Source organism: Lissotriton helveticus, chromosome 6 (assembly GCF_964261635.1).
Source record: "Lissotriton helveticus chromosome 6, aLisHel1.1, whole genome shotgun sequence".
In the NCBI taxonomy this organism is placed as follows: domain Eukaryota; kingdom Metazoa; phylum Chordata; class Amphibia; order Caudata; family Salamandridae; genus Lissotriton; species Lissotriton helveticus.
The window spans coordinates 1,099,858,348-1,099,884,692 of record NC_136067.1 but is presented as its reverse complement, the minus strand read 5'-3'; the positions used below and the strand labels follow the sequence as shown (position 1 = coordinate 1,099,884,692).

General features: G+C 43.9%; 1 protein-coding gene across 1 annotated transcript in view; it reads right to left on the bottom strand.

Annotated features, from left to right (window-relative positions):
* Positions 1 to 557: 557 nt before the first annotated feature.
* The window catches only part of LTBP1 (latent transforming growth factor beta binding protein 1), a 1,223,697-nt gene continuing 1,197,909 nt past the window's right edge, over positions 558 to 26,345 (bottom strand). Inside the window, exons 33-34 of the mRNA XM_078648754.1 lie at positions 7,290 to 7,439; positions 558 to 1,664 (exon numbers count right to left, since the gene is read on the bottom strand). Of these exons, the coding sequence (XP_078504880.1) occupies positions 1,492 to 1,664; positions 7,290 to 7,439 (323 nt within the window). The 3' untranslated portion in view covers positions 558 to 1,491. The remainder of the gene's footprint in view (positions 1,665 to 7,289; positions 7,440 to 26,345) is intronic.

The following is a 26,345-nucleotide window of genomic DNA, read 5'->3' as shown; positions in this document are numbered from 1 at the left end:
ACATTTGCACAGATCAAGAGAAAATATGGCAGCCATTGAGATTTGCCTGTATTTTCTAATAAAGTATGATACCGTATATGAAACAATAATTTGTTAGCATCGCTTTGATGCAAGTCGTAATGAGGCGATTCTATCTTCATTCTCTCCAACTTCGGCATTCGTGTGTAAGCCAAATCTGTTGACAGTCACTAGTTTACACGCTCAGATTAAGGTTCTAGAATGGATCCAATTCCAAAAAGTTATAGATAATCTGAAAAAGTTTCAAACTCTTTGTGCGAGAACTCATTCCTTGATGCCATGTCAGTCTCATACCGAGTTGGTCAGATCCTGGGATAGTGTTCCCCTTGTCTATATGCATATCCAATCACAGTTGCATGGGTTAGAGTAAAATAAATCTTTTTTGCCAACTAAACTATACACTCCTGTTGACACTGTAGACCATTAGTAATTTATGAAGTAACCCACAAATCTTGGATATATTATCTTGGCGACTTGTTGGTGACCACCATAAAAACACATTGCATCTCACAGGAAAAAAGATACCCGAACAAAATGAGCATCTTTTTCTAAAAAACGTGATTTATTTTACTGAGGTTTAATATACAGCTTTAATATGTTAAGGCAATAGTACAAGATCTGTTTCATTCAATTTACACATAATAATACGGAAATGTCATCTCAAAGTTTTTTAATGTACAAAAGGGATCCAATGGTTGTCTGCTAGCAGCTCTGAGATTCGGCAAGACAGAAAGACAGGACTGAGAGTGCTGGCAAAAACCACACAGAATACAGGACTAGTAGAGAGGGTGATTTCACATACCAATATGTATAAAAAGTGTTTTTTTAAGTAAATAAATTCAAAAACAGTGCCTGCTCCACAGGGCGGGCACGTTTAACAATTCACTGACCAATGTTCCAGACAAAGAGTAGCAAAATCTTGTGTGGCAGTATATTTTCTTATTAGAAAAAAAGAGGCTAAAAAAAATCTGTATCTAGAATTCTGTATCAGTCGATAAAGGTCTGTAGAGAAAATCATCCATGTGCATCACTGTTAGGAAAGGCAGAAGTTGTATAAAATATATTCACTGCTATTAAATGACAATCGAGTCAAGCGATAGTGGAAAGTAACAAACAAACAAACAAACAAACAGCACTGCTTGGCATATTTCCACTGATTTCTATATGTGAACAGACAACACACTTAAGATATTTCACCATGCATTGTCCATTTGGTCTGTTGCTTAAGTGAAGATGATGTACTTTGCTTCATTCATCACACTCCTCTTCAAAGAGTTTAGGGCATATGTATGAACACATTTTTCCATAGACACAGAATGGTAAAACCCTTTGATACATCTGGCCCTAAATGATTTTTCTCATTGGCTACAGTCAACATTTTAGATGACAATACACCTTCCTTAAGGGCGGAGGCCACGCCTCCCTTTTCTTAACACTGCAGAGTATATGGGCTCATGTTATGTGGGAGGGTCTCTACTCCAGTTCGCTGTCTTCCTTGGCGGCGTTTAGTGCTGTGCAGTAGTTTGGTTGATCCGAGGGTGTGTAGCCCGGCAGGCACACACACTTGTATGAACCCTCTGTGTTGATGCACTTTGCGTTCTTGCAAAGCGACATCCGGTTGTTCAACTCCGTACATTCGTTCACATCTAAAAGAGGGAAAGAACAACTCATGTTAAGGAGAAAGTTTCATTGAGCTTGTTGCCTTTCATCCACAGTGGGCTTAACCCTTAACCTCAATGTAGTGTGTGTATTCCTTGAGTGCAACACTTATCCAGGTAGTATGCTCATCACCACCTTCATGGTTTATTTCTAACACCTACACCCACTTAATGGATGCGTTACCTTACTTTATAGTTGAAGTACAACAATAAAAAAGAGGGTGTGTAAAGTTTGATGTGCATGGAATCAACAATTCTGAGATCTGATATACACCCCTGAAATGGCCACTCACGCTTTATCTGGTGAACAAGTTGAGACCATAAATACTGGTTCCCTATGTACTTGCAGCCCTATATATGAGAATCTATTGCAACGTGGTGCCGCAAGTCATTTTGCTGCGCTGCATTAGTTTTGAAGCACAGGGATGCAACATATTTACAACACTATGTTGCATCTCTGTGCTTTTCCCTGCACTGGTGCACAAACTGCTGCCATGCACCAGCATTGAGGTGATTTCCTCTTCCAATGCGTGCTGTAGAATGCAGCACGCATTGAAAGAGGACACAAACGAGGAGAAATGAAAACATTTCTCCTCGTTGTGACCCACCACGCCACCCCTGGAATGGCGTATCATTCAGGCACATTTCCAAGTTTACGTAAATCTGGAAATGCATCAGTGGATATGGGTGTTGCGTGGAAACACTCACAGCAACATCAATGTCATGCCCCTAACGTGCAAAGTGTTGTGTGACAAGGGGCATGGGGTTAAAATGACTCTTGTTGGCGGAAGGAGACATAGGTCCGTAGCTCAACCAGAGTATCCTAGGATGGGTAAGACCGATATTTTCTTGGAGAAGCCAAACCTCGAAAGACTGATAAAGAGTTCAAGTGTGTACTTGTTTTCAGTGCTGTGGGACCAAAAGTGCAGGAGAACGTTCTTGAGCAGTCCACAATCTGCAGCCGGTAAACATGGACCCCCCTCGAATAGCCTGTCTAACAATAGAGGGGACCTTGCAGAGCTCCATGGAGGAGTGATACATTAATAATACATATCTTGAGCGGTGTTGGGATAGAAAAGGTTACTTGCATGGCTTTTGAGAGCGTTGACTTCTGCCTCGAGTACACTCTAGCAAGATCAGAAGGTCTTTATAACGTTTCCGCTTGCATGTGCATTAAGGCGTTCACTGTAACATAAAATGACACCCAGAATGGGACTCTGTGGTCTGGAGAGGCACATTATGTGTGTATTTGCTGAGTATAACTACTGTCAGCTCACTGGGCTGTAGAGTACTGAAAATAGTGGACTGCAGTACGACAATCCAGTGAGAATCGCCTCCTGGCCTATCCTATATTTGTGAAATTGTCTGCCAATTGCCTTGGCATGGATCACAACTAAGAATGCTTGGCGGGGGCAGCATCAAAGATGCATGGGAATGAACTTCACATGGTGCAAAGCTGCCCCTACTGCCTGCCAGGAAAGGCAAGCCTTCCCTGCCACATATCAGCAGCCAAAGACAGAGAGGTGCAAGTGAGACACTAAGACAGAAGAAAACCATTGCTTTGGGGACTACGAATTTCACAACTATTGGGAAGGGGGCAACTGAGCCCGCATGACCCTCCCAACCCCTCCAACCTCTCAATCCCAGGAACACTATTCACACACTCTGCTAGAAGTGCTAATATCCACTTTGAATAGACCTGCATAGAGGAGCAGGCTAGGCTGGCTCCAAAGTCACCATAATTATTAGTTAGGATATTATTGTACCGTTGATTATTTTCAGTGTAGTGTTGTATATTAAAAAGGAATGTACTTTTTCCTTTGTAAGTGAAATTACTGACTTGACATTATTGGTATTAGAAAGACTAACGCGTTCTGAGTTCCTAACCCCACACCACCTATCTGAGTACATATTGAGCTGCTCAACTGAGTAAAATAAAGACAAATACCACCAGTGGCAGATGTCTTTCGGTGACAGAGTTTAAGCCAATAACCCCTGAAAACATTCACACAAGTGGGCTCCAACACAGCTTCCTTAAGCTGTTTAGGCATCTATTCTTGTTTGACTAGGTTGGGTGGCAATGGTACATCTGGCAAAATGATATGACTATCCTGGCTGCCCAACTATGCATTTTCACTCCCCGTTCAGAGGATTGGGAATGGTTGCATGTCAGAATATTGCGTACATATATATTTTCCAACATAAGTATTCTGTCTTAAATATTGTTTACAAAATGGTATTCAATCTGGGTGTATATTTTATTTTATTGACTCTAATGGAGTGATATGTTTGCAGACAAAATTCAGAATAAGATATGTATGTCAGATGATATTCTGGCAATAGTATTCTGGTACTGCAAACAGGGAGACAGTTTTTTTCAATGGTGCAGCTGCCACCAGCTCAGCCATAGGAGAGACCACTAGGCAGTCATAGCTCTGACAGAAATGGCTTTAAATTGACACTCTGTTTAAGGTGGCTGCTCCCTCCTGATTCTGGTGGCGCAACTTAGAAGTTCACCAAATAAACTTTGACAGTCTTGCACAGAAAGCTCTTTAAATGTCATTTGAATTTGGGCACTAGAAATGTACCCCCAGTTGGCAGGACCCCCAGGATACAACACCCTGACCCATACTAGCAATAGCAGTTCTATCATGCTGCCCTGGCAGGATGGTATTGAATTCACAGAATTTTTCCATGTGTCATCGCGTGCCAAGCTGGTGGCTGCTGCTTCACTGCAAAAAAACCTCTGCCTCCCGTGGAAGGTGTTCCTCATCTCTCCTGCTCCCGATGGTGTCCCAGCAGTCCCTGGGACACCATCACAGGCTCCCCACCCAATCCCAGCGCTGCTCTAAATAGCATAAGAGCGATGCCATTATTGGGCTGAGTGGCCTGGTTTGCCACTCAGGCAGTGCCTGAAGTCTGTGCTGTTTCTCCAACCTGCCTGTGCAAGACAGCTGGGTTGGAGAAACCTAAGGGCGCATGTCTGTTTTGCCGGCCTGACGGCCAGCAAAACTGACGTGCACTTTACAGTGCACCTACCACTGCCTCTCCCTGCCATGGCCCCGCCAAAGACTCCCTGGCTCAGTTACTCAGCAGAAAAAAAATTATATTGTTTTCTTGTCATTTTATTTTTCGTTGACTGACTCAGTTGGGCGACGCTCATCTGACATCACACAGGAGCCGCTCCTGTTTACTGACTTCCTGTATCTTTGTGCATTGACATTTTAGCATGTATATTTGAGCAGCAGAATTTAGGCTTCACCTTTAATTGTTTGTCACAATTTTATAATTATATACTCATATCTGACATTATATTCACAGTGCGCCTCACCTTCTTTAATGTGTGTGTCTAGCATTTAAATGTATCAATGAAATCTAACCATCATAGGGATTAGAGATGTATATACAAGTGTACTAATGTTCAGATAAAATATGTAATCATGTCCTCGTTTGTTTATGTTTAGCATTTATTCTTAAATTTCTACCTGTGTATGTATAATCATGCATTCGAAGTTGATATTGACTGCTGAGTTAATTTAGCCTGACTATAAGCCTCTATTGAAACGCGTTTAGCCTTGCCAGTATATTCTTCGTTCTTTTTGCAGGTGCATTGTCATGCTTCTTGCTAGTTAGAGAAAAGAATACTGTTTGCATTAGACTATCGATAGTGATGCCTAAAGCGAACAACTTGGCATTGAACTTGGAGAATAAAATGGTCAAAAGGGGCCTTCTGTTCATTATGTATAAGAACAACAAGTTGTTCATGGTTGTGGTTTACAGTCCAAGTTTCAATGTGATGGGAAACTTAAGGGAGGGTGTGAATGCTCCTCTCCGGTAACAATTTGGTTAGCCCCTCATGGTGTGAGAGGAGATAAAGATGTTTCTGAATCTCCTGTTATTTTAATTGTTGTTCCCACTGTCAGACTCCTTTTAGACTTGCAGAGGGACAGACCACCATGATTAACTTTTTCCTGCAAGGGTGATGCTTTAGGCTGGACACCGAGGGGTAGATTTATGAAGGCCTTGCGCCGCCGGTGCGTCACTTTATTTGACGCAACGGCGGCGCAAACAATGCGCCCTATTGACAACGTGACGCATCTAGGAGATGCGTCACGTTGTAAAGCCCTGCGCCATCAGGAGGCGTTCCGGCGCAGGGTGGGCGTTCCGGGGCAGGTGCGCCTCGCAAAAGTGGCCGAGTGAAATCTATAAGATTTCACTCAGTCACTTTCAGGACAATGCTGCGTCAAAAGCCTGCGCCTGCTTGAAGCAGGCGTAGGTCTTGACGCAGCATTGTGGAGATGGGGCACCCCCGAGCCTTGCTGGAGCTGCGTCGCGCTTGCGACACAGCTCCAGCACTGCGCCACCTTTTCGGCACAGATGCGTCACGCATCTGTGCCGTTTTTGCCCCATGGTGCCCCGTATTGTAAATGCGGCGCACCATGGGTGGCGGAGCAGCGGCGCAGGATGACTGGCGCATCCCTGGGGATGCGCCAGTCATCATAAATCTGCCCCTTATTTCCTTTCCAGTACTTCTACAGAAGTCTATATCATGTTGACACATTCTAAGCACCCTGAATAGAAACCATAGATAGATGGTCCCGTAGTCAATCAAGGGTTAGAACAGAGGCACAGGGACGTTTCTTTATGGAACACCTATTTACCTTAATTTGTTTCATTATTGTTGTGTCTGTCACTATTCTGTATCTCGTTTTATTACAGCTCAATATACGGTGATATTACAGCTTACCTGCTGTATTGTCCTATCTCTGCAACTCATTTTTACTCTGCTTATATACTGGATTAGCTTGTATACTAAAATAAAATCCATTTTACTATTTCTGGTGGTTCTTGTCCTTATTGTGAAGTCACATTGACGTCACAAGCTAGAAATGTAGGGGGAGATTTACAATAACTGGCGCATCCCTGCATATCAGCAGGGATGCGGCAGTTATTTTGCGTCACGGCAGACACCTCTTGCGCCACCATGGATGCACCGCATTTTCAATGCAGCGTACCATGGCGCAAGAATAGAGAGATACGTGATGCATCTGAGGCCGGAAAGGTGACGCAGTGCTGGAGTTGTGTCACAAGCGCGATGCAACTCCTGCACTGCTCGGGGGCACCCTATACTAGCTGTGCTGCGTCACTCCTTACACTTGCTTCAAGCAGGTGTAAGGTTTTGACGCAGCGGGGTCGGAAAATTGACTGAGTCAAATCTTGTAGATTTCACTCAGCCATTTTTCAGAGGTGTTCCTGCGTCGGAACCCCCCCCCACCCGAGCCAAAATGCCCACATGTGGAGCAGGCCTTTACAACGTGACGTGTCTCCCTAGATGCGTCACATTGTAAATATCCCACAGCATGGCGCTGGCTTTGTGCCGCCGCTACGGCGGATCAAAAGTGGCGTAAGGGGCTTTCTTGTAAATCTGCCCCGTATTGTTGATGCATTCTCGCTATCAGGGCTTCAAGTCAACCAACAAAGGTCCGTATGACCAATGGAGAAAAATCTTTAATGACTTCACTAAAAGATTGCGTTGTAAGTACCAGTGCGCTGTTAATTGTCACCGCTTGGTGGGAGTCCCCCAAACTGAGTTAACTTGATGTGTATTCTCACCAACACAGGTCATCTTGGCCATGTCCAGGTGGTAGCCATCAAAGCAATCACAGGTGTAGCCTTCCTGCACTCTGACGCAGCGGCCATTTTCACATCCGTTCAGGATGCCACATTCCTCTGCCTGGAGCTCTTCAAAGCTGTTCAGGAAACCTAAGAGGGGGATATTAATGGAAAATCATTACTCAAATATCTGGAGATCAAAGAATCTATTAATGCAGTCTGGAATTCATAGGCATAAAATCCATTTGTGAACTGAACCCGAAATTCGCATCCAGTGTTACCCTTTAACTTTCGTGCTTAACAGATTAAAAAGCCTGTTCCAAAAGCTAGTCAAATCTAGTGCCATGGTGAATATATACATAGCAGAGCATTAAATGGAGATTACTGAAACTGCTATATGACCTCTGATTGTTAGCAATGTTATTTTGCACTTCTGCTTTGCCGAATAAAGCAGACGTGAACGTTTAAGGAGATGATTACCTTTCTTAAGCTGCAGTTACTAATAACAACCAGTAGATGGAAGCACACACTCATAAATGAGTGCATTGGCACTGCTATAAAGAGATGCAATACAGTTAAAATAGTCGTTTGACCCAAATACACCATGCTTTATTTATGTAGAATGCGCAACTGATTCCGGGAAGGAGAGGCAACTTGTATTTTCTGCTGTATTTGGTAATTATGATTTGGGGTGAATATCTCAGACGTTTTTAAAGACATAAAAACCTTTCAGAGTAAATCAAATTGACTGGTTAAGGTGCATTGGTAAGAAAGAATACAAGCAAACCGGAAAATGAAGCTCGCACATACATTTAGGACATCTCTCCTGCTAACAAACAAGGGAACTGGATTTTTCCCAAAACACACAAAAAGGAACACAATGGTATAGGGCAAATGCAAGCTTCCAAATTGTCATGCAAGAATGGAAAATTGAGATTCACAAGGCACACAGCAGGCGCATGGGAGGTTTGCAAGAAAATGTACACATTTGGGTTGAAACTGCGGCTGATGCCAATTGAGAATGCAGGTTCGTGGGATTTCAATGTCATGCCAGGGGCATCGGGGTGAAGAGACAACAGCCAAGACTATATAGAGACTCCATCTACCACTGGAAGATGACCAGGACATTGTGGAATCCTGTTCCTTTAGAAATCACAAAATGCGATACCATTACGCTTTGTAAGGAGGCATGCTGTCTTTTTCAGACGCCACCTATATACTCCGGGGCAGATTTATGAGTTCTGGCGCATCTCTGCAAATCAGCAGGGATGCGCCAGAACTGATGCGTCACGCAATTCCCTCCTTGCGGCACCACAGATGCGCCGCATTTACAATGCGGCGCACCATGGTGCAAGGAAGGTCAGATGCGTCACGCATCTTGTGGTGTACGGGCGGCGCATTGCTGGAGTAGCGTCGCAAGTGCGACGCAACTCCTGCAATGTACAGAGGCCACCCATACATAACGTGGTGCGTCACTCCTTACCCCTGCTTCAAGCAGGTGTAAGGATTTGACCCAGCAGCATCGTAAAACTGACTCAGTGAAATCTTGTAGATTTCACTGCGTCAGTTTTATGGGGCTTTCCTACGAGGGAACGCCCACCCTGCGACAGAACGCCCACATGAAACCTGACGCAGGTTTCATGTGGCGCAGGGCTTTACAACGTGACGCATCTGCCTAGATGCGTCACGTTGTAAATAGGTCGCAGGGATGCGCCACGTTTCCGCGCCGTTGTGTCACGCAACGGCGGCGTAAACATGGCACAAGTCCGACATAAATCTGCCCCTTAACACTTAAATCTTCTGGTAGCAGTTTCAGGAGGACAGGATAATGGACGTCCTGTTGGGCTCAGTACAAGTATGAGTCAGATTGATTTGCTTTATGTAGCACTTATTTTCCTAAAGCCATAAAAATGCATATAAGGCGCTTGCTCAACTACCTTGGCATAGATATGCCCGTGGAGCGCATGCATGGTAAAGACATGCGTTGCGACGGGATGCATTGTAACGTCATACAACCGGTCTGGCTTGCAATCGTAGGGCAACGCCCACATACATTATACGGATCTGTCTGACAGGATGATCTGCTGAATAGTGCCGCAATATGCTCCACGGGCATATCTATATATGTGCCTTATACGTATTTCTATGGCTTTAGGAAAATATGTGCTAGATAAAGCAAGGCTGTATGAAGTTACAATGCATTCCGATGCAACGCATGCCTCTAACACGTCTGTGTTACAACGCGAATGCCATTACCATGCATAACCTTTACCATGAATATACCTTTATCACGCCTTCCTTCAGAGCGAATTTCGTTGGAAAAGCATGAATTTTCAATGTATATCCATGATAAAAGTTTTCCCTGACCTGAGTCCTTACACCCGTCCTAGCGCCTCCCCCCTCCGCCCTGGCCATACCCCTTCCTGCCCTGAAACCTAGAAGTGGACCCATGCGCAACCCCCACCTCCCCTGGGGCCCGCCCCTTCTAAAAACCAAGCATTGGAAATGCAATAGTCTCGGATTTAATTGAGTTTGAGCTAATGGCATTGTAAATGGCAATGTCTTTTAGCCATGTGTTATGGAGTGTATGCATGTGGTGTGTAGTGGAATTATGTGGGTTGGATTGGAATTGTAGCAATGGTGGCATGCTGCGCTTTAGATGAATATGTTTAAAAGTAAAGTGCACCATACTGCGATTGCTACAATAGTTAATTGTGGACGTGTTAACAATTGATGTGTGCACTGATGGCTGGTGGTATGTGTGCCTGTAGAAATTGTTCACTGATGGCTGGTGGTGTGTGTGCTCGGTGGAAGCATGCACTGCCGGCTGGCGGTGTTTGTGCCCGGTGAAAGCGTGCACTGACAGCTGGTGGTGTTTGTGCCTGGTGAAAGCGTGCACTGACGGCTGGTGGTGTGTGTGTGTGTGGTTGTGTGTGTGGTTGTGTGTTTGGTTCAGTGTGTGGTGGTGAGTGTGTGGTGGTGAGTGTGTGGTGGTGTGTGGTGGTGAGTGTGCGGTGGTGAGAGTGTGGTGGTGAGAGTGGTGTGTGTGTGTGGTATGTGTGGTTTTATGTGTGTGGTTTTATGTGTGTGGTCTTATGTGTGTGGTCGTTTGTGTGGTCTTATGTGTGTGAGGTGGACTTAGTTCGAGTCTTCGTATCCCTGACACACTGTTGACCCTGCACACTCACACACTGTTGACCCTGCACACTCACACACTGCTCACCCTGCACACTCACACACTGTTGACCCTGCACACTCACACACTGTTCACCCTGCACACTCACACACTGCAGTCACTGTCACTCTGCAGTCACTCTCACTCTGCAGTCACTATGCAGTCACTCTCACTCTGCAGTCACTCTGCACTCACTCTCACTCTGCACTCACTCTCACTCTGCAGTCATTCTGCAGTCACTCTCACTCTGCAGTCACTCTGCAGTCACTCTCACTGTGCAGTCACTATGAAGTCACTCTCACTCTGCAGTCACTCTGCACTCACTCTCACTCTGCAGTCACTCTGCAGTCACTCTCACTCTGCACTCACTCTCCAGTCACTCTCACTCTGCACTCACTCTGCACTCACTCTCACTCTGCACTCACTCTCACTCTGCACTCACTCTCACTCTGCACTCTCACTCTGCAATCACTCTCACTCTGCACTCACTCTGCACTCACTCTCACTCTGCACTCACTCTGCACTCACTCTCACTCTGCACTCACTCTGCACTCACATTCTGCGCTCACTCTGCACTCACTCTCACTCTGCACTCACTCTCTGCACTCACTCTGCACTCACTCTCACTCTGCACTCATTCTCTGCACTCACTCTGCACTCACTCTCACTCTGCACTCACTCTTACTCTGCACTCACTCTCACTCTGCACTCACACTCTGCACTCACTCTGCACTCACTCTGCACCCACTCTCACTCTGCACTCACTCTGCACTCACTCTGCACTCACTCTGCACTCACATTCTGCACTCACTCTGCACTCACTCTCACTTTGCACTCACACTGCACTCACTCTGCACTCACTCTCACTCTGCACTCACTCTCTGCACTCACTCTGCACTCACTCTCACTCTGCACTCTGCACTCACTCTCACTCTGCACTCACACTCTGCACTCACTCTGCACTCACAACCAGGAGGTAGGGAGTCCACGCCCCTGCTTCCATCACAGCCTTAACTCTTCCCTAAGCCCTGAAACATGCCCAGCATCATGTCACCGCACTGACATCCCCACGCCACACGCACCCATCTCTCTCCCTCACCAGCACTTGTTTATTATTGTAATCAACGCGCCCCTGGACCCTGCTCCGAAAGCAAGTACACTCCCACTTCCTGAGGCCCCTCGCCCCGAAGAACTTTAGTACCTTTAAAAAAACTTGATAGCATATTCCCCCCTCTCGCAGCCCCCTCCCCAAACACATCATGGCGCCCGAGAAGCACTGTTAGGAACAGCGCGTAGAGACGGCCTGCCGGAGTGTAGGTCCCCCGAGCTGTGCCAGGTTTGCTCTGCCAGGGAAGGCTGATGTTTTATTCGACACGAGCATCACTCGCGGTATGATGTTAGAAGTTTCCACTTAAACACAGATGCCGAAAAGGTAAATGCAGACTCATACCACGTTGTTTCGAACATTTAATAACAAGCGATCGCAATTCTCTTTTTAAAAAAACGAGCATATGTCTTGAATTACCACGGCCGTCACAGCCGCGATAATTCAAGATATATGGCCTTGAGTGCGCGTAACAGACAGCAATAGGCCATGGGCGGAGCTATGCGTCCGCCCATGGCCTATTGCGTGTTCTGTTTTAAAACTAAACGCATGCAAAGGCCAATGAGAATGGACCTTGGGAATCCACAAGCACGAGCATTGTGGAATCCAAGGTCCATTTTCAAAAGCCCTGAGAAAAGGACTCTGGGCTACGCCCACACTGCTTACGCAGTGTAGGCTGTGCCCGAGACCTAATAACCCTACCATGCCCTGAGCCCTAAAAAAGACCACTGTGGACTCCGTCCCAAGGGCCCCAGCCCTGCTAAAATTCACCCCTCCCCTGCCCTTCTCCTTGAAAAGAAGAGCTCCGCCCGACTCCCCTCCTAAAAGAAATTAAAATGATCCAACCGAGTTCACAACTGTAAATCCATAGCCCCTGCCCAAGATTTTGACATTTGGAAACCATAGTGGTTGTGGATTTGGAAACCCAGAAGTTTTTAAGGTATTTAAGTAACCCACTCATTTAACACCAAAGATGCAAGGCTGAATGACCTCCCAAAATCCCTTTCCTTGCTTAAAATTAATAATGCCCAAAGTGACAATGGGGTATTCTAGACCAGGGCTGGCAGCAACTATGTAAGCAGAGGCCCTGACTTCTGTTTATCTGGTGGAGTGCCACCCACCAGATCTAGAAATACTCCCTGCCAAGGGGGATCCCTGCATGCACCAGCGTGGCAGATGCTCTTTGATAAGTATTGAATGCCAATTGGGCTCTCTTGTCGCAGAAGCTTGATCACCATTCTCTTTTGCTTTTCAGCAATGAACCCCCAAGATGGGGATTTGTTGTTTCACAACAAAAGATAAATGACTTTCTGCACATAAGGGACATTATACCATTTCCTGTCCTGGTACTGCCATGCTTTGTGAAACTGTGATGCTCACAGGAAGGAAAGAACAGCGACTAACAAACAACCCTACGTATGGCTGAACCACTGTATGGTGACCTGGAGGGCCAGTGGAAAAAAGGCAAGAAAGCCAAGGATGTATAGCTATGGAGCCAGCTGCGGCTGCGCTGATGAAAACGTACTCTTTTCCCACCTCTAGATGTGGCATTGGAAGTACAAGTTTGATGAGGTAGGAACGCAGCCTATTTACTGGGTGCAGCAACTCTACCAAGCTCTAAATGATCACCCATGTATTCTTTTTTTACCTGTCCTCTCAAACATTTCCAGTCACTCAGGATCTACTGAATATTTTAATTAGTTGTGTCGTCTGGAGACATTCTGTGTAGCTTCACTCCCATTGTATTATCTATTAGAAGTTTTACACTCTCCACATATCCTTTTTTGCTTCAGGTTAACATCAATATCTTTATAAATAAATGTTTCTATCAAACGTGGCTCATCATTGCTTTCCTGAGGGTAGTATGACAAAATATCATGAACAACAATATTATGACACCAGAATATTTCTCCAGCAATGTCATCCACAAAAATGTGTAGTTTACATGCTTTGCACCGAAAAGACCAAATATTATGTCAAATATATTGTGTAACAGAATATCATCAATACAAGGTAAGTATACCTACATTTTAATATATAGCATTATTAAAAGTTTATTTATAATATTCCCCGGGCCAACTTTTATTGTAGGAAGGGGGCTTGCGATCCCCATCTCTGAATTGTAGATCATCTCGTTGAGCCAATATCCCCGGTGTCCGTTATAGGTCCACTGTCCAAGGGACACATCCCCTGAGACACTGGAATTGCCTGCCCTGGAGAGCCTGGGTAGGGAATAGAAAAATGTATTCCCTGCCTGCACTCTCCTGGGCAGGGAACACAGCTTTGCTCCCCACCGGGCGGGAGCAGTGAAAAATGCTGCTCTCGCCCGTGCAGAAGGAAGGTTAAATGACTTGCTCCCATCAATACCACAAAGGGTGCTGACTGAGCAGCCTGCTGTGCTGCGGGGCCATTGCAGCTCCCCCTGCTGCTCCCAACAATTAAAGAAGTAGTGGGTGCCTTGGGCTGCCAGTGGGGCATTCACTAATAAACCAAAAATACCAAGCTCCTGCCAATTAGCCGGCCGTAAAGTAACTATAATTTGAGCCTACGCCATTTGCTGCTTATGTCCTCACATATTACATCACTGATGGCATGTTCTATGGCAAGACAGATGCCAACTCTGTGCATGGTGGGGAAACAAGTTAAAGTTACTTTAGAGCACAGTTATAGTTACTTGAGATAGCTATAACTGCTGAATTTCAGTGGTTTTGTTCATTTAAAATGGCATGTTTCAACTAATATATTCACCTAAATATTATATCCCCTAACATTTGTTTTTTCAGTATATGTGTGTGTGTGTGTGCGTGTGTGTGTGTGTGTGTGTGTGTATATATATATATATATATATATATATATATATATATATATATATATATATATTACGCTCCATGGGGTTGTCCAAGTAGCGGGTAGCACCCGAGCCTGCGTGCGCACGCAGGCTCGGGTGCTACCCGCTACTTGGACAACCCCATGGAGCGTAATATATATATATATATATATATATATCCAGAACCTCAGAGGTTGCCCAACAGTTTAAGAAGCACACGAGTGGCAGAGTCTGCTTACAGCATTTAATGAGTACAAACGGAGACCAAATGCCGATATGATTAGTCAGCTTCACTGCGTGCCTAACGCGTTTCGAAATCAATCTTCATCAGAGGCGTGGCAGTTTGTGTGCAGGATCGGCTTTTACCAGCGTTTTATATTCTTCATGGCACTCCCACTTTGAAGGCTGTCTGAATAGAACTGTGCCGGGAATGCTGGAAGTTGTAGTGCCTTGTCGTCATTTGGTCTCCGCTTGTACTTATTAAATGCTGTAAGCAAACTCTGCCACTCGTGTGCTTCTTAAACTGTTGGGCAACCTATGAGCTTCTGAATATATATATATATATATATATATATATATATATATATATATATATGCACACACTCCTGGTTACTATCTTTTCATGAAAAACCAGAGTCGGAGCCCAAATGTATTCCGGTGCTGTCAGTTTATTTGGCAGAGCAAACCCAACGCGTTTCGAGATCCGCCGATCTCTTGCTCACGGGTGGGGCTTTGCTGGTACTGACATTTATTTAAAGAGACATAGTGTTTACAAGTTATGCACGTGATTGTGAACATAAAGAAAATACCATTGCCAGCTAAGTCTGTTAGTTGTAAACTATGTTTCATGTAAACAATTGTATCAGTTCCAAACAGAGGTAACCAGAGGCAAGGCGGCGAAAATATAAGCTCCATGACAGTGGTAAATCTTTCTAACCGCACTTTAACACCTGTACAAATTGAAGTACTTTCCAGAGGGCTTTCATTCTGTCCAACCTCTACCTTCAATTTCACCAGTGCTCGCATTGATCTTTTTTGTTTCACACGCAAACCAAAACTAAGAAAGTGGTTTGCCAACAAACCTCGACTCAGAAAAGATCTAATGACAGAGAAACCTAGTACTCTAAGTGTCAATTACGCAGAACTGCTGCAATCTGTACAATTATTGGTGGGCTGCGATAATGTGTATGACAATGCTGTGCTTAACTTGGTTGACACTGAGGATACAATCTATATGAGTAGTGGTAGTGGTTTCAAACCAAAATCAGTGTTTGTTCCACAAATTATGAACAGCTACATTGATAGCTTTGAACGTGGAATGATACAAGAAATGAGACGTTTGGACAGAATGAAGCCTAAAACAAACTGGAATCTTAACAAAAACAGTTTCTTGCTCTTAAAGAAATGGAAGGTTGGGTAGATGTGGTGATCAGGAATAGTGACAAGGGTGGGAATGTGGTGGTCTGGCCCATTGACATGTACCTAAAAGAAGGTTTGATGCAGTTATCTGATGAACATAATTACATGAAAGCAACCAGAGAGGACTTTAATGTATCCAAATGTACTTATATTGACAAATTGTGTGACTGGAAAGCCAGAGGTATACTTGAGGATGATGAGTTCAATTACCTCCAGGTAAAATATCCAAAAATACCGGCACTATATTTGCTCCCTAAGTTACACAAAAGTCTACAGGCACCCCCCGGCAGACCTATTGTTTCGTCGGTGGGCAGTCTGTATGAAAAAACCAGCAGATATGTAGACCACTTTCTGCAGCCTTATGTGATGGATTTACCCTCATACGTTAGGGACTCATCTGATTTCTTATGTATCATTAAGGATATTGTGTGGAGTCCCCAATATTGGCTGGTTAGCTTTGATGTGGCCAGTCTGTACACCAGTATCCCACAGGAGCTAGGAGTAGAAGCATGTAAATTCTATCTCAGAAACAGATCGATTTCCCTTCTATCGCACACCAACATGTTACTTGACATGATTTGGGAGTGTATGAATAACAACTATTTCATTTTCAACAAATCTATGTTTAAACAGATCCGGGGGGTGGCGATGGGTACTTGTTTTTCCCCCAGCCTAGCTTGTTTATATCTGGGCTGGTGGGAGGAGCTAGTAGTGAAGAAGATCGCCCACTATAGTGCCCACGTCATCCTCTGGAAGAGGTACATAGACGACATTTTCTGTGTTTGGGATGGCACCTTGGACCAAATACACGAATTTGAATCTATTTTGAATAACAACTCTCTCAATCTAAAATTCACCAGTGTAATCAGCAAAGACATCTTGCATCTTAGACATCAAACTTGCAGTCAAGGATGGTAATCTTATAAGCACGTTATTTCGTAAATTGACAGCTGGAAATAGCCTGCTTCATGCAGGGAGCGGTCATCCCCAAAGCCTTATACGTAGTATTCCCATGGGTGAACTAATAAGGGCCAAGAGAAACTGTAGCTCTGCAGAGGGTTTTCTTGAAGAAAGCAAAATTATGATGCAGCGATTCTCTGAGAGGGGATACAGTGAGAAAATAATACAGCAGGCACTGACAAAAGTCAATGCGATGGACAGGAAAGACCTATTAGTCCCCAAGGAGCGTAAGAAAGATGAGAAGGTACGTTTTATTACGACCTACAACAGTCAATCATGGAAACTACGTAAGTGCTTAACTAAGTATTGGGAGACACTGAAATTGGACAATGATGTTAAAGAAGCAATCCATGAAATTCCTTCACTAACTTACAGGAAAGCTAAATCGCTTAAGGACACATTGAGTAGTACACTGATAAAAGAAAGTGAAAAAACCAATTCTATTCAAGGTTTCTTTCCATGTTACAGATGCAAAGCCTGTAAATACAGTAGTACTCGGAAATCAATTGAACTGTCTAAAGACAGAGGTGCTCATAAAATTACTAAGCATCTTAGTTGCACAACGCAGTATGTGGTTTATGCTCTAGAGTGTCCGTGTAAGAAGTTTTATATAGGCTGTACAACAAAACAAGCAAAGTTAAGAATTTTGGAGCATCAGAGAGCAATAAGAAACGAGAATCAGCAATATCCTGTAGCAAGGCACTTTGCGTTGGTACATAACAAAAATCCTAATTTGATGAAATTTTGTGTTTTGGACAGTGTTGAACTCAATGAGAGGGGAGGTAACAGGTGGCTTGAGTTACGGAAACTCGAATCAAAATACATTATAATGTATAATACCTTGCAGCCCATAGGACACAACTTGGGTGAAGAGTTAGCCATTCACCTCCAAACATAAAGTATGGTTTTTCTGCGATGTAAAATATGCTGCTGCTTTTTTGGTATCTGAAGTTTAAATTTTAATGGTTTTTAAAAAAAAGATGTTTGCACTGATCTAAAAATGTAAATATCCAATAGTACAGCTATAGTCTTTTTTTCTTTTTTCCGTTACAGGATATGGAATATACCACCGCCCACATGGGCAATATTGGAAGTCAACTCCGATTAATTGATTGATGGACTTTAGCCCACTGGGGCAATATAACACATGAACAATGACTCAGGGAATTGTGTGAATTTAACACAGTACCGCAAATGATGTTTGGCGTATAGGCGCATATCAAATAGACAGCTTAAATTATTTTGGACTGTCTCATGATTACGAACATTGTTCTTACAAGTTGAAAATTAAGTCAAGAATGTGGCTTCCTAACTAATTCCTAATTTTGTTTGGAACTGATACAATTGTTTACATGAAACAATGTTTACAACTAACAGACTTAGCTGGCAATGGTATTTTCTTTATGTTCACAATCACGTGCATAACTTGTAAACACTATGTCTCTTTAAATAAATGTCAGTACCAGCAAAGCCCCACCCGTGAGCAAGAGATCGGCGGATCTCGAAACGCGTTGGGTTTGCTCTGCCAAATAAACTGACAGCACCGGAATACATTTGGGCTCCGACTCTGGTTTTTCATGAAAAGATAGTAACCAGGAGTGTGTGCATAATAGGGGCTGGCGTACCCCGTCGTGAGCCCGCCGTCCAAGAGGCTTAAGCACGCTAACTCTGTGTGTTTATATATATATATATATATATATATATTTTACCTAGTTGTAGTTAGAACGTATTTTCCAGAGGAAAAGTGTTTTTAGATTTGCCAATATCTTTAGCGCCATTTGACGAAACTTCGCGAAATGTTCAAAACTAATGGCCCGCTACGGTCAGCTCCTGTCTTGATAGTGTCGTGGTGATTTGTAAATCAGGGGCCGAGAAAAAAGGGAGTCCCAAAACGTGTTTTCCCCATGTTAATTTCCATAGGAAAAATTGGAACAGGCTACAGCCCGAACTGCTGAACGGAATTACACCAAATTTGGCAAAAAGGTAGCTCTTGGTTCAGAAAGTGGTGTTAATCTGTTTGGTAGTTCCTGGGAAATTAAAAAAGAAAAATATTAATAACTGAGTACCGAGGAGGAGTCGCGACTCCTCCCGAGCACGAGCTGACTTCTATTTGGCTGCCGATTCTCCAAATCAGGAAGTGTTGGCAGCCATCTTGTTACTCGGTAACCGAGTCACAAGAAAAGAGTGGAAAAAAGGTTGAAAAACAAGGAAAGGGGGCAGGGTAGAAACACCCTGACCCCCTAGGCCCAGCCCCAGGACATTGCCATTTGCTATGGCAGGGCGGGAGCCATGGCAAACTCTGCTTTGCTTAGTTGAAGCGAAGCAGGATTGCTTTTGAGCAAGGGGAGCTGCATGTCAGCAGCTCCTCTTGCTCAAAAGCAATGCCGGATCCCGCAGGAGGCGGGGATCCAGTAGGACTGTGGGCGCATTGGATTCCCCCCACGGTCACCAACGCAAAGGGCCAAGCCCCAGAGGATGGGGTCCGCGGGGCCAGAAGTGGCCTGGGAGGGCAGCCACGCGGCCCCCCTCCTAAATACAAAAAATGGGGAAAAAAGGCAATGCCCCCGAGGATGGGTCCCTGGGGCAGATATTTGCCTCAGAAGGGGGGCCACATGCCATCCCTCCATTAAAAGTAAAATAAAAAAAATGTATACGTGGCCATGCCCCAGGGGATGAGGGTCCCCTGGGCGAAATTGGCCTCGGGAGGGGGGACGCGCGGCCCCTTCCAGTTTTTTCTTTTTTTTTTTATTAAATAAAAGGGATCAGGCCCTGGGGAATGGAGTCCCCAGGGCCCCGAAAATAGTAAAAGAAGGGAGCCACACAGCCCCCCGACCTCCCTGCACCACTCTGAAAACACGCCCCCTGGTGCGTTGTAAGAAGGGAAAATAAGTCCCAATGAATACTTGAGGGTCCCTGGGGGCCAACTAGCCCACCAGGTACCTCCAGTGAGCGCGACATAGCTGGTTTGCAGGGAGGTGGTCCGAGGCCACACTATTTTTTACACCACTCTGCAAACGCGCCTCTTGGCGCACTGCTGGTGGGCCAATGAGGTTCTCTTGTGTCCTGAGGTCCTCAGGACACAAGTGGACTTCATCCCCAAGTGGTGTTCAAAACCATAGACACACCACTACCAGTTACTACATACCCACTAACAGATTCCTAGGTCTACATAGACATCCATTCATTCACCCATACAGTCACTCATACATTCGGGCACTCATCAATACAGCACTATCATATGCACTCATACACCTATACAGACACTTACACACTGCCACTCTCCCACAGAGTTACTCACACAACTAGTCAGTCAGGCAAATAATCAATCACACTCCCATTTACTCGCCTATACAGTTATACACATACCACCTCACTTATTAAAACAGATAACACATACTTACTTTCTTATACAATCACTGATACAAGGACACACTCACCCATACAGACACTCTCACAATCACCCACTTTCACATATAGTCATTTATATAATCACATATACTGCCTTTCACATATGGAGTTACTCACTAATGTACCACTGAGACATCCATTCACTCACCAACACACCCATACACTTTCACCCACCCATACAGCCCTTCACAGATGCACTCTTGCCCATACACCCAGTGAATCACCTACTCACACATCTATGCACAGAGTCACACACCCGCACCCACCCACACAGACACGCAGGCACCCATACAGATAATCAGACAACCAATACAGAACCCATTTAGACACTCATGTAGCTACTCACCAACCCATGCAGCCGCTTACACACCAACTGACAGACTAATACAAATATTCACACAATTTAGTCACTAACCCATGCATTCAGTAAAACATGATTAATCACTCACTTATACAGTCAGTCATGCACCTACTAAATCTTCCATTCAGACACTTAATATATATAACGTAACCAAAGCAGTGAAAATATTGAGTAATGGAGGGGTTAGATTGACCCTTTCCACTGCAACCTTATCAAAAGCAGGCATGTATTGGAGTTTGAATGGGTTGCATTTAGTACTCCCATTTCAAAGGAGGCAAAAGCAGCAGGGAGAGTGTTGGACTTTGCAGTGTTAGATGTACTATTCCCACTCCAAAGTAAGCAGAAGCAGGGAAAGTGTTTTTAAATTTACTAGTCCAACTCCAAACTAAACAATAGTGGGTAAAGCATTGGAATTTGGAGGGTTAGAATCACTATTCCCTCTCCAAGATAAGCAACTGTATGGAAAGTGTTGGACATTTGAAGGGGTTACATTTACTATTCCTACTCCAACTAAACCAAATCACGAAAAGCATTCAACATAAGAGGTGTTAGATTTGCTCTTCCCACTCCAATTTAAAAGACAGTGGGTAAAGTGTTTGAGAATGGAGGGCTTAGATTTTTTTTCCTACTCAAATGTAAGCAAACTCAGGTAAAGTGTTGGGCTTTGGAGGGGCTAGAATTACCATTATCACTCCAATCCAATAAGCATTAGGAAAAATGTTGGGCCTAGAGAGGCTTACATTTGCCATTCCGCCTTCATAGTAAGCGAAAACATTGAAAGTGATGGTCCTAAAAAGGGTTACATATATCAGTCTAAACTGTAATCATTTTTAAACAAACATTTACATATTTAACAACATAAAATTATGAAAAAACATATTCTAAATAAAAAATATATAGTATATACAAAATGAAATTAAATGTAGAAAAATGATAATGAAAATAAGTTAATAAAAAAATTAAAATAACTTAACTTCTTCCCTACTACCTAATAAAATCACATTCCCACAAAATTCTAATAAATTATCAATAAATTATATTATAAACTGCACTTATTAATCAAGTAACAATTAATTGGAAAAAATTTAATTTAATTAACAAATTATCAATTACATTTACATAATTAAAAAACAACTAAATATTTAATTAACATAAAATAATAATAAAACAATTAAATCATTTCCCACCTTATTTCCCAACCAACCACCCACAACTAAAATGCAAGTTACTAATTTAAATATTTGAAAATAAAATATATATTAAATAAATAAAATGACAATCAATTTAAATAAGGAATAATCAATTAAATATTTAATTAACATAAAAAATAATTGAACATTTAAAAAAAAACAATCAATAAAAAAAGATCACTTCCCATAGAAACAATCTTTCCTGGATGCACTAGTAGGGGCACATGTGCATAGTTTTTGTCACACGATGAGATTCACAGAAAGAATGTTACTGATGAGACTCGACAAATAACTCCATGTTAAAACGTCAGCACTTCCTCTCCTCCGTTGCCTTTGAATGCATTGTTCAAGTCTATGACTATTTAGTTGTATAGCTTTATGGCGGTATTTGCACAACCTTGGGTATCAGTATCTATGTATATATATCTGTGTATATATGATTACACTTTAAGCACGGTGTCTAGTGCACTAATGGTTCACTGTATATCATGCATTTAAAAAGTTCTGCCCAATGAATAATGAGGTTGGGAACAAAGGGAAAAGCCTCATGATTTATTCATCTTTAGAACCAAACGTATAAAATGATTGTTGAAACTAGCTGAAGGAATATGTATGAGTGGTTGCATTACCCAGGAGTAGCACCTGAGGTGAACACTTGAATGAGTCCCATGGGACAATTGTGTGAGTATACAAAAAAAATAGCATGAATACCTTGGCCTTCTCGCCCAGGTTGGTGTCACGAGATTGAGGGTCACTGGACGCATTTTCTCATTACATAAGAAATCTGAAGCAGAGGAGGGAAAGCGTATACAAATACCCATCAACAGTTCACCAATAGTGCATGGCTCGTAGATTGTGGGAAGTTGAAGGAAACGTTTTGGCATTTTGCGATCTGGGCAATTGCACACAGATCAATTGCCGAACTGCCCAACTTTGAAAATACCTGTGAAGTGCTCCTACTTCCAGTTTTACCTGAAGTCATTTAGTTGAAATCCCCATCCTATGAGTAGGTTATCTGTAGTTATGGTCATATGCAGAACGTGCCCAGGAAAGACTTGCCTGGCAACACATGTGTTTCGTTTAACCATAGGAGAGTGCACCATGTTCTGAGCCCTAACACCAGATGGTTGCATAAGAGATTTTTTTCCCTTCTGCAACCATTTCCTGACCCTTTTTGTGATAGGCATTGGGAAGATGCTTCATGGACTGCTCCAACTCCTCTCAGTGATGGTGATAATGGCCTGAGAGTTGTCCAATCGAACAGGCAATCCCCCACTGCCTAGCTGCCCTTCAGCCAATCAGTTACCTCCCACTTGCTCTACTTGTCTGGAGGAGGTGCATCCCCTGTTGCCTGCATTTAGACCCTTTTCCTTGCAGTATGTACTACTAGAGTTTCTGTAGGAATCTATCCCTCATGTACACCAAATCATTTGTGACCACCTCATATTTGTTTCAACCATTGGGGTGACAGGTTGAACTTTGACTGTGTCTTTAAAGGCCTCTGTGGTACATTTCATCATGGTTTTTAGCATGGAGGTGTTGGACTGATCCCTCAGTCATGGAGAGGGTTTCAACTAAGAAATCATTCTCTTCTTCCACTAATGTAACTCTAGTTTATGGTGGTGTGCCACCCTTCTTATAACTACTGGGTAGACATTGATGTCATCCAGTTGGGAGGCCTTGCCAAGGTAGGGCTCAAGGTCAATGTCATATAGGGGATCTATATGATAATCTTCCCAATGGTCACCCATGTCCCTGGAGATGACAAGGTCATGCTATGTAAAATGTGGGTCATAATGGCTCCCTAGGTTGAATTGTAGGAATGGAAGAAGGTTGAGGTGTAACTAGTGATATATGAGTCTGAGGAGATGCTATGCTGCTGTAGGTGTGTGAGGTCTAGGAGTAGGAGATTGTGGTTGAGGTGGCAGACAGGGGGTCTTCTTTGCAATAGAAAAGGCTTGAAGCTCTTATGAAATTAAAAGTGAGCCATCTTTTATTTGGCATCTGAAGTGGGTGTGGCTGATCCTGCAGCAGTGGATGAGCAAACATTTTCTCCTTTAAGGTGGGATGAAGATCTTGTGCTGCCTGATGTCATGGACTCCAGGAAACTTGACAGTGATGGTGGGCCTTGCCCAAGTCCGACACTAGCATCAACACCTATCTCTCACTTGACTTCAAGACTGATTTAGACTCCAAAACAGATTTTTCAGAGACTCTGTGTTTGAGCCTACAATGGTGGGTGCCAAGGCACAGTGCCCTTCACTGAAGATTTTCTAGGAGCCCAGGGTGTCTCTCTGGGTAGAAATTGTTCACGGCCTGAAATTGGATCCAAGGGTCAGTGCCCCTAATGGATTACCTTAGGGCTTGACACTCAACTTTCGCGGGATCAGTGGTTGGCCTCAATGTGAATGCAAAAACAGCACATTGATGGATGGAATGCTTAAATTAATCTAAAACACTGGCAATTGCTCAAGGCCACATCCCAATCCCTCGTTTTTCACCCACCATGCCACCTCAGTTTGAATTCAGCCATATGCAAATCAGTCTTTTTCTTCATGAGAATAGTTCAGCTCAAACTGCCAGGCCAAGTCGTCCCTGAACCGGAACACAAGGAACCCAGGACGGATTTTACTCTCATTAGGTCTCTCTAGCCAGGTATAGAGTGGTTCAAGTGGCACAGTGAGCACAGGACCCATGTCTGGGCATACCGGTGCACTTACAGATTGAAATGAATAAACAACACGGTGATGGATGGAATGCTTGAATTAATCTCAGCCACTGGCACATAGTCGGGCTGCTTCCCAATCCATTGTTTTCCCCCACCATGCCACCTCAGTTTGGACCCATATATAATAAGGGCAAAACCGGTCCTGGTTTGTTGGTTCTCTAGTTCAGGAAAGATCTGACCTTGCAGTTTGGGCTTGAGTGTTTCCATTGGAGCAGGGTCAAGACTGATTTGCATATGGCTGGATCCAAACTGAGGTGGTATGGGGACCCTGAACAATCACCAGTGACTGAGATTAATTCAAGCATTCTACCCCCACTTTGTTTTTTTGATGGCCTCAACGTGAGGACACTTATGAGGTTGGTCCCCGGAGGTCTGATCCTCTTGTGTCTGTGGTAGGGTGGAGGTTCTAGGGGCTACTTTTGTACTCGGGTCTTTGTTTGAGCAAATTTGCAGTTCTTCCATTTTCCTCCTCCTCTTAAGCTTCAAAGAACAGCACCCCTTGCGCTAGCTAGTTGCTGAAGGCCCTGGCTCATCTATCTCAGGACCAAAGGCATCATTGTGGCCAAAAATGTATGGTGTTTATGGGACATGCTGGCACAGAATCTCATGGTGAGCCCAGCATCTCTTGCAGCAGTAATGTATGGTTTTCTAGCATCAAAATGCCTTACACGATGAGCAAGTGGACTCTGTGTAAAGAGACAAACAGAGGTTGCACATGTGAGCCTGATCAGACATGGTAATTTGGAGTAACTTGCAGGGCAAAACTGAAAAGTTGCTTTCTGCATAATGCCCCTTCTTAATAGTCATTCTTAATATGAACTGGTCTTTGAAAAATTGCCTCAACGCCCACTGTCAAGTCCAATTGCAGTTGCTGCACTGATATTGTCTTCTTCTGCTGCTCGAACTAAATCATCAATGCCTGGCACTGAAGGTACCATCAGAGAGCATCATTGGTTGTGGAGCTGGCAAGGAACATCCAACCCAATGGCAGTTAGGAACAATCTGAGAGGGAATTTGTGTCAGTGTGCATTGTGAGCTAAGAGCGGGGTCACTTACATCTTGTGAACAAAATGTTCTTGAAACAAAAGCAAGTCACAAACCTCCACTCCAAACACTAGATGGCAGGTGTATGCAAAGCATGTGTATCTACAGCCACAAAAACTACAAACATATCATCCCGCCTGCACGTTGTTAGCACCTAGTTTCATTAGGGTTTTTTGTGCAGCTGTAATTCTGTTATCCTTTCCCACGGTTATATTAAAAAGGGCCTGGGACTCTAAGACACAAAGGGCCTGATTAAGACTTTTGGTGCAGCGTGAGTGGGCGATATGCCACTGCCACACTCCTGCAGCGCCAAAGCCAATGACTGGGACGCCATGGAGTTTCCTTCTGTCTGGCGGAGAGTTTTTTAGCATTCCCACAGTGGGAACACCAAAAATAGTTCCTGCACGGCATGAACTATAAGGTCCATTCCGTGCAGGAACTAGGCTGCATGTATACAGGGAGGCACATGTTGTGCCCCCCTGCATACATCCACATGGTGTGAGGCACTTGTTTCCTCTCTGACACAGTTTTCATGTAGGTGGAACCACCATGAAAACCCTGGCAAAGAGATAACTTGTAATATTCTTGATGGGACTGCTGCAGTCCGCCAAGCATATTGCAGCCTCAAGACTGCCACACCAGCGCCATCATGAGTCTGGCTGTCCTTGGACCACCAGACTCCTAATTAGGCCCAAAGTGTTTTTGGTGCATGTGCTTGTATCATCTTTCAGCACTAAAACACGTTCTCACAGGAAGTGGCGAAGCACCACCTAGTGTTGCATGAGCGCTCACACAAAAGAATACTAAACCTGGACACAAATGTAGACTGCCTTTACCAA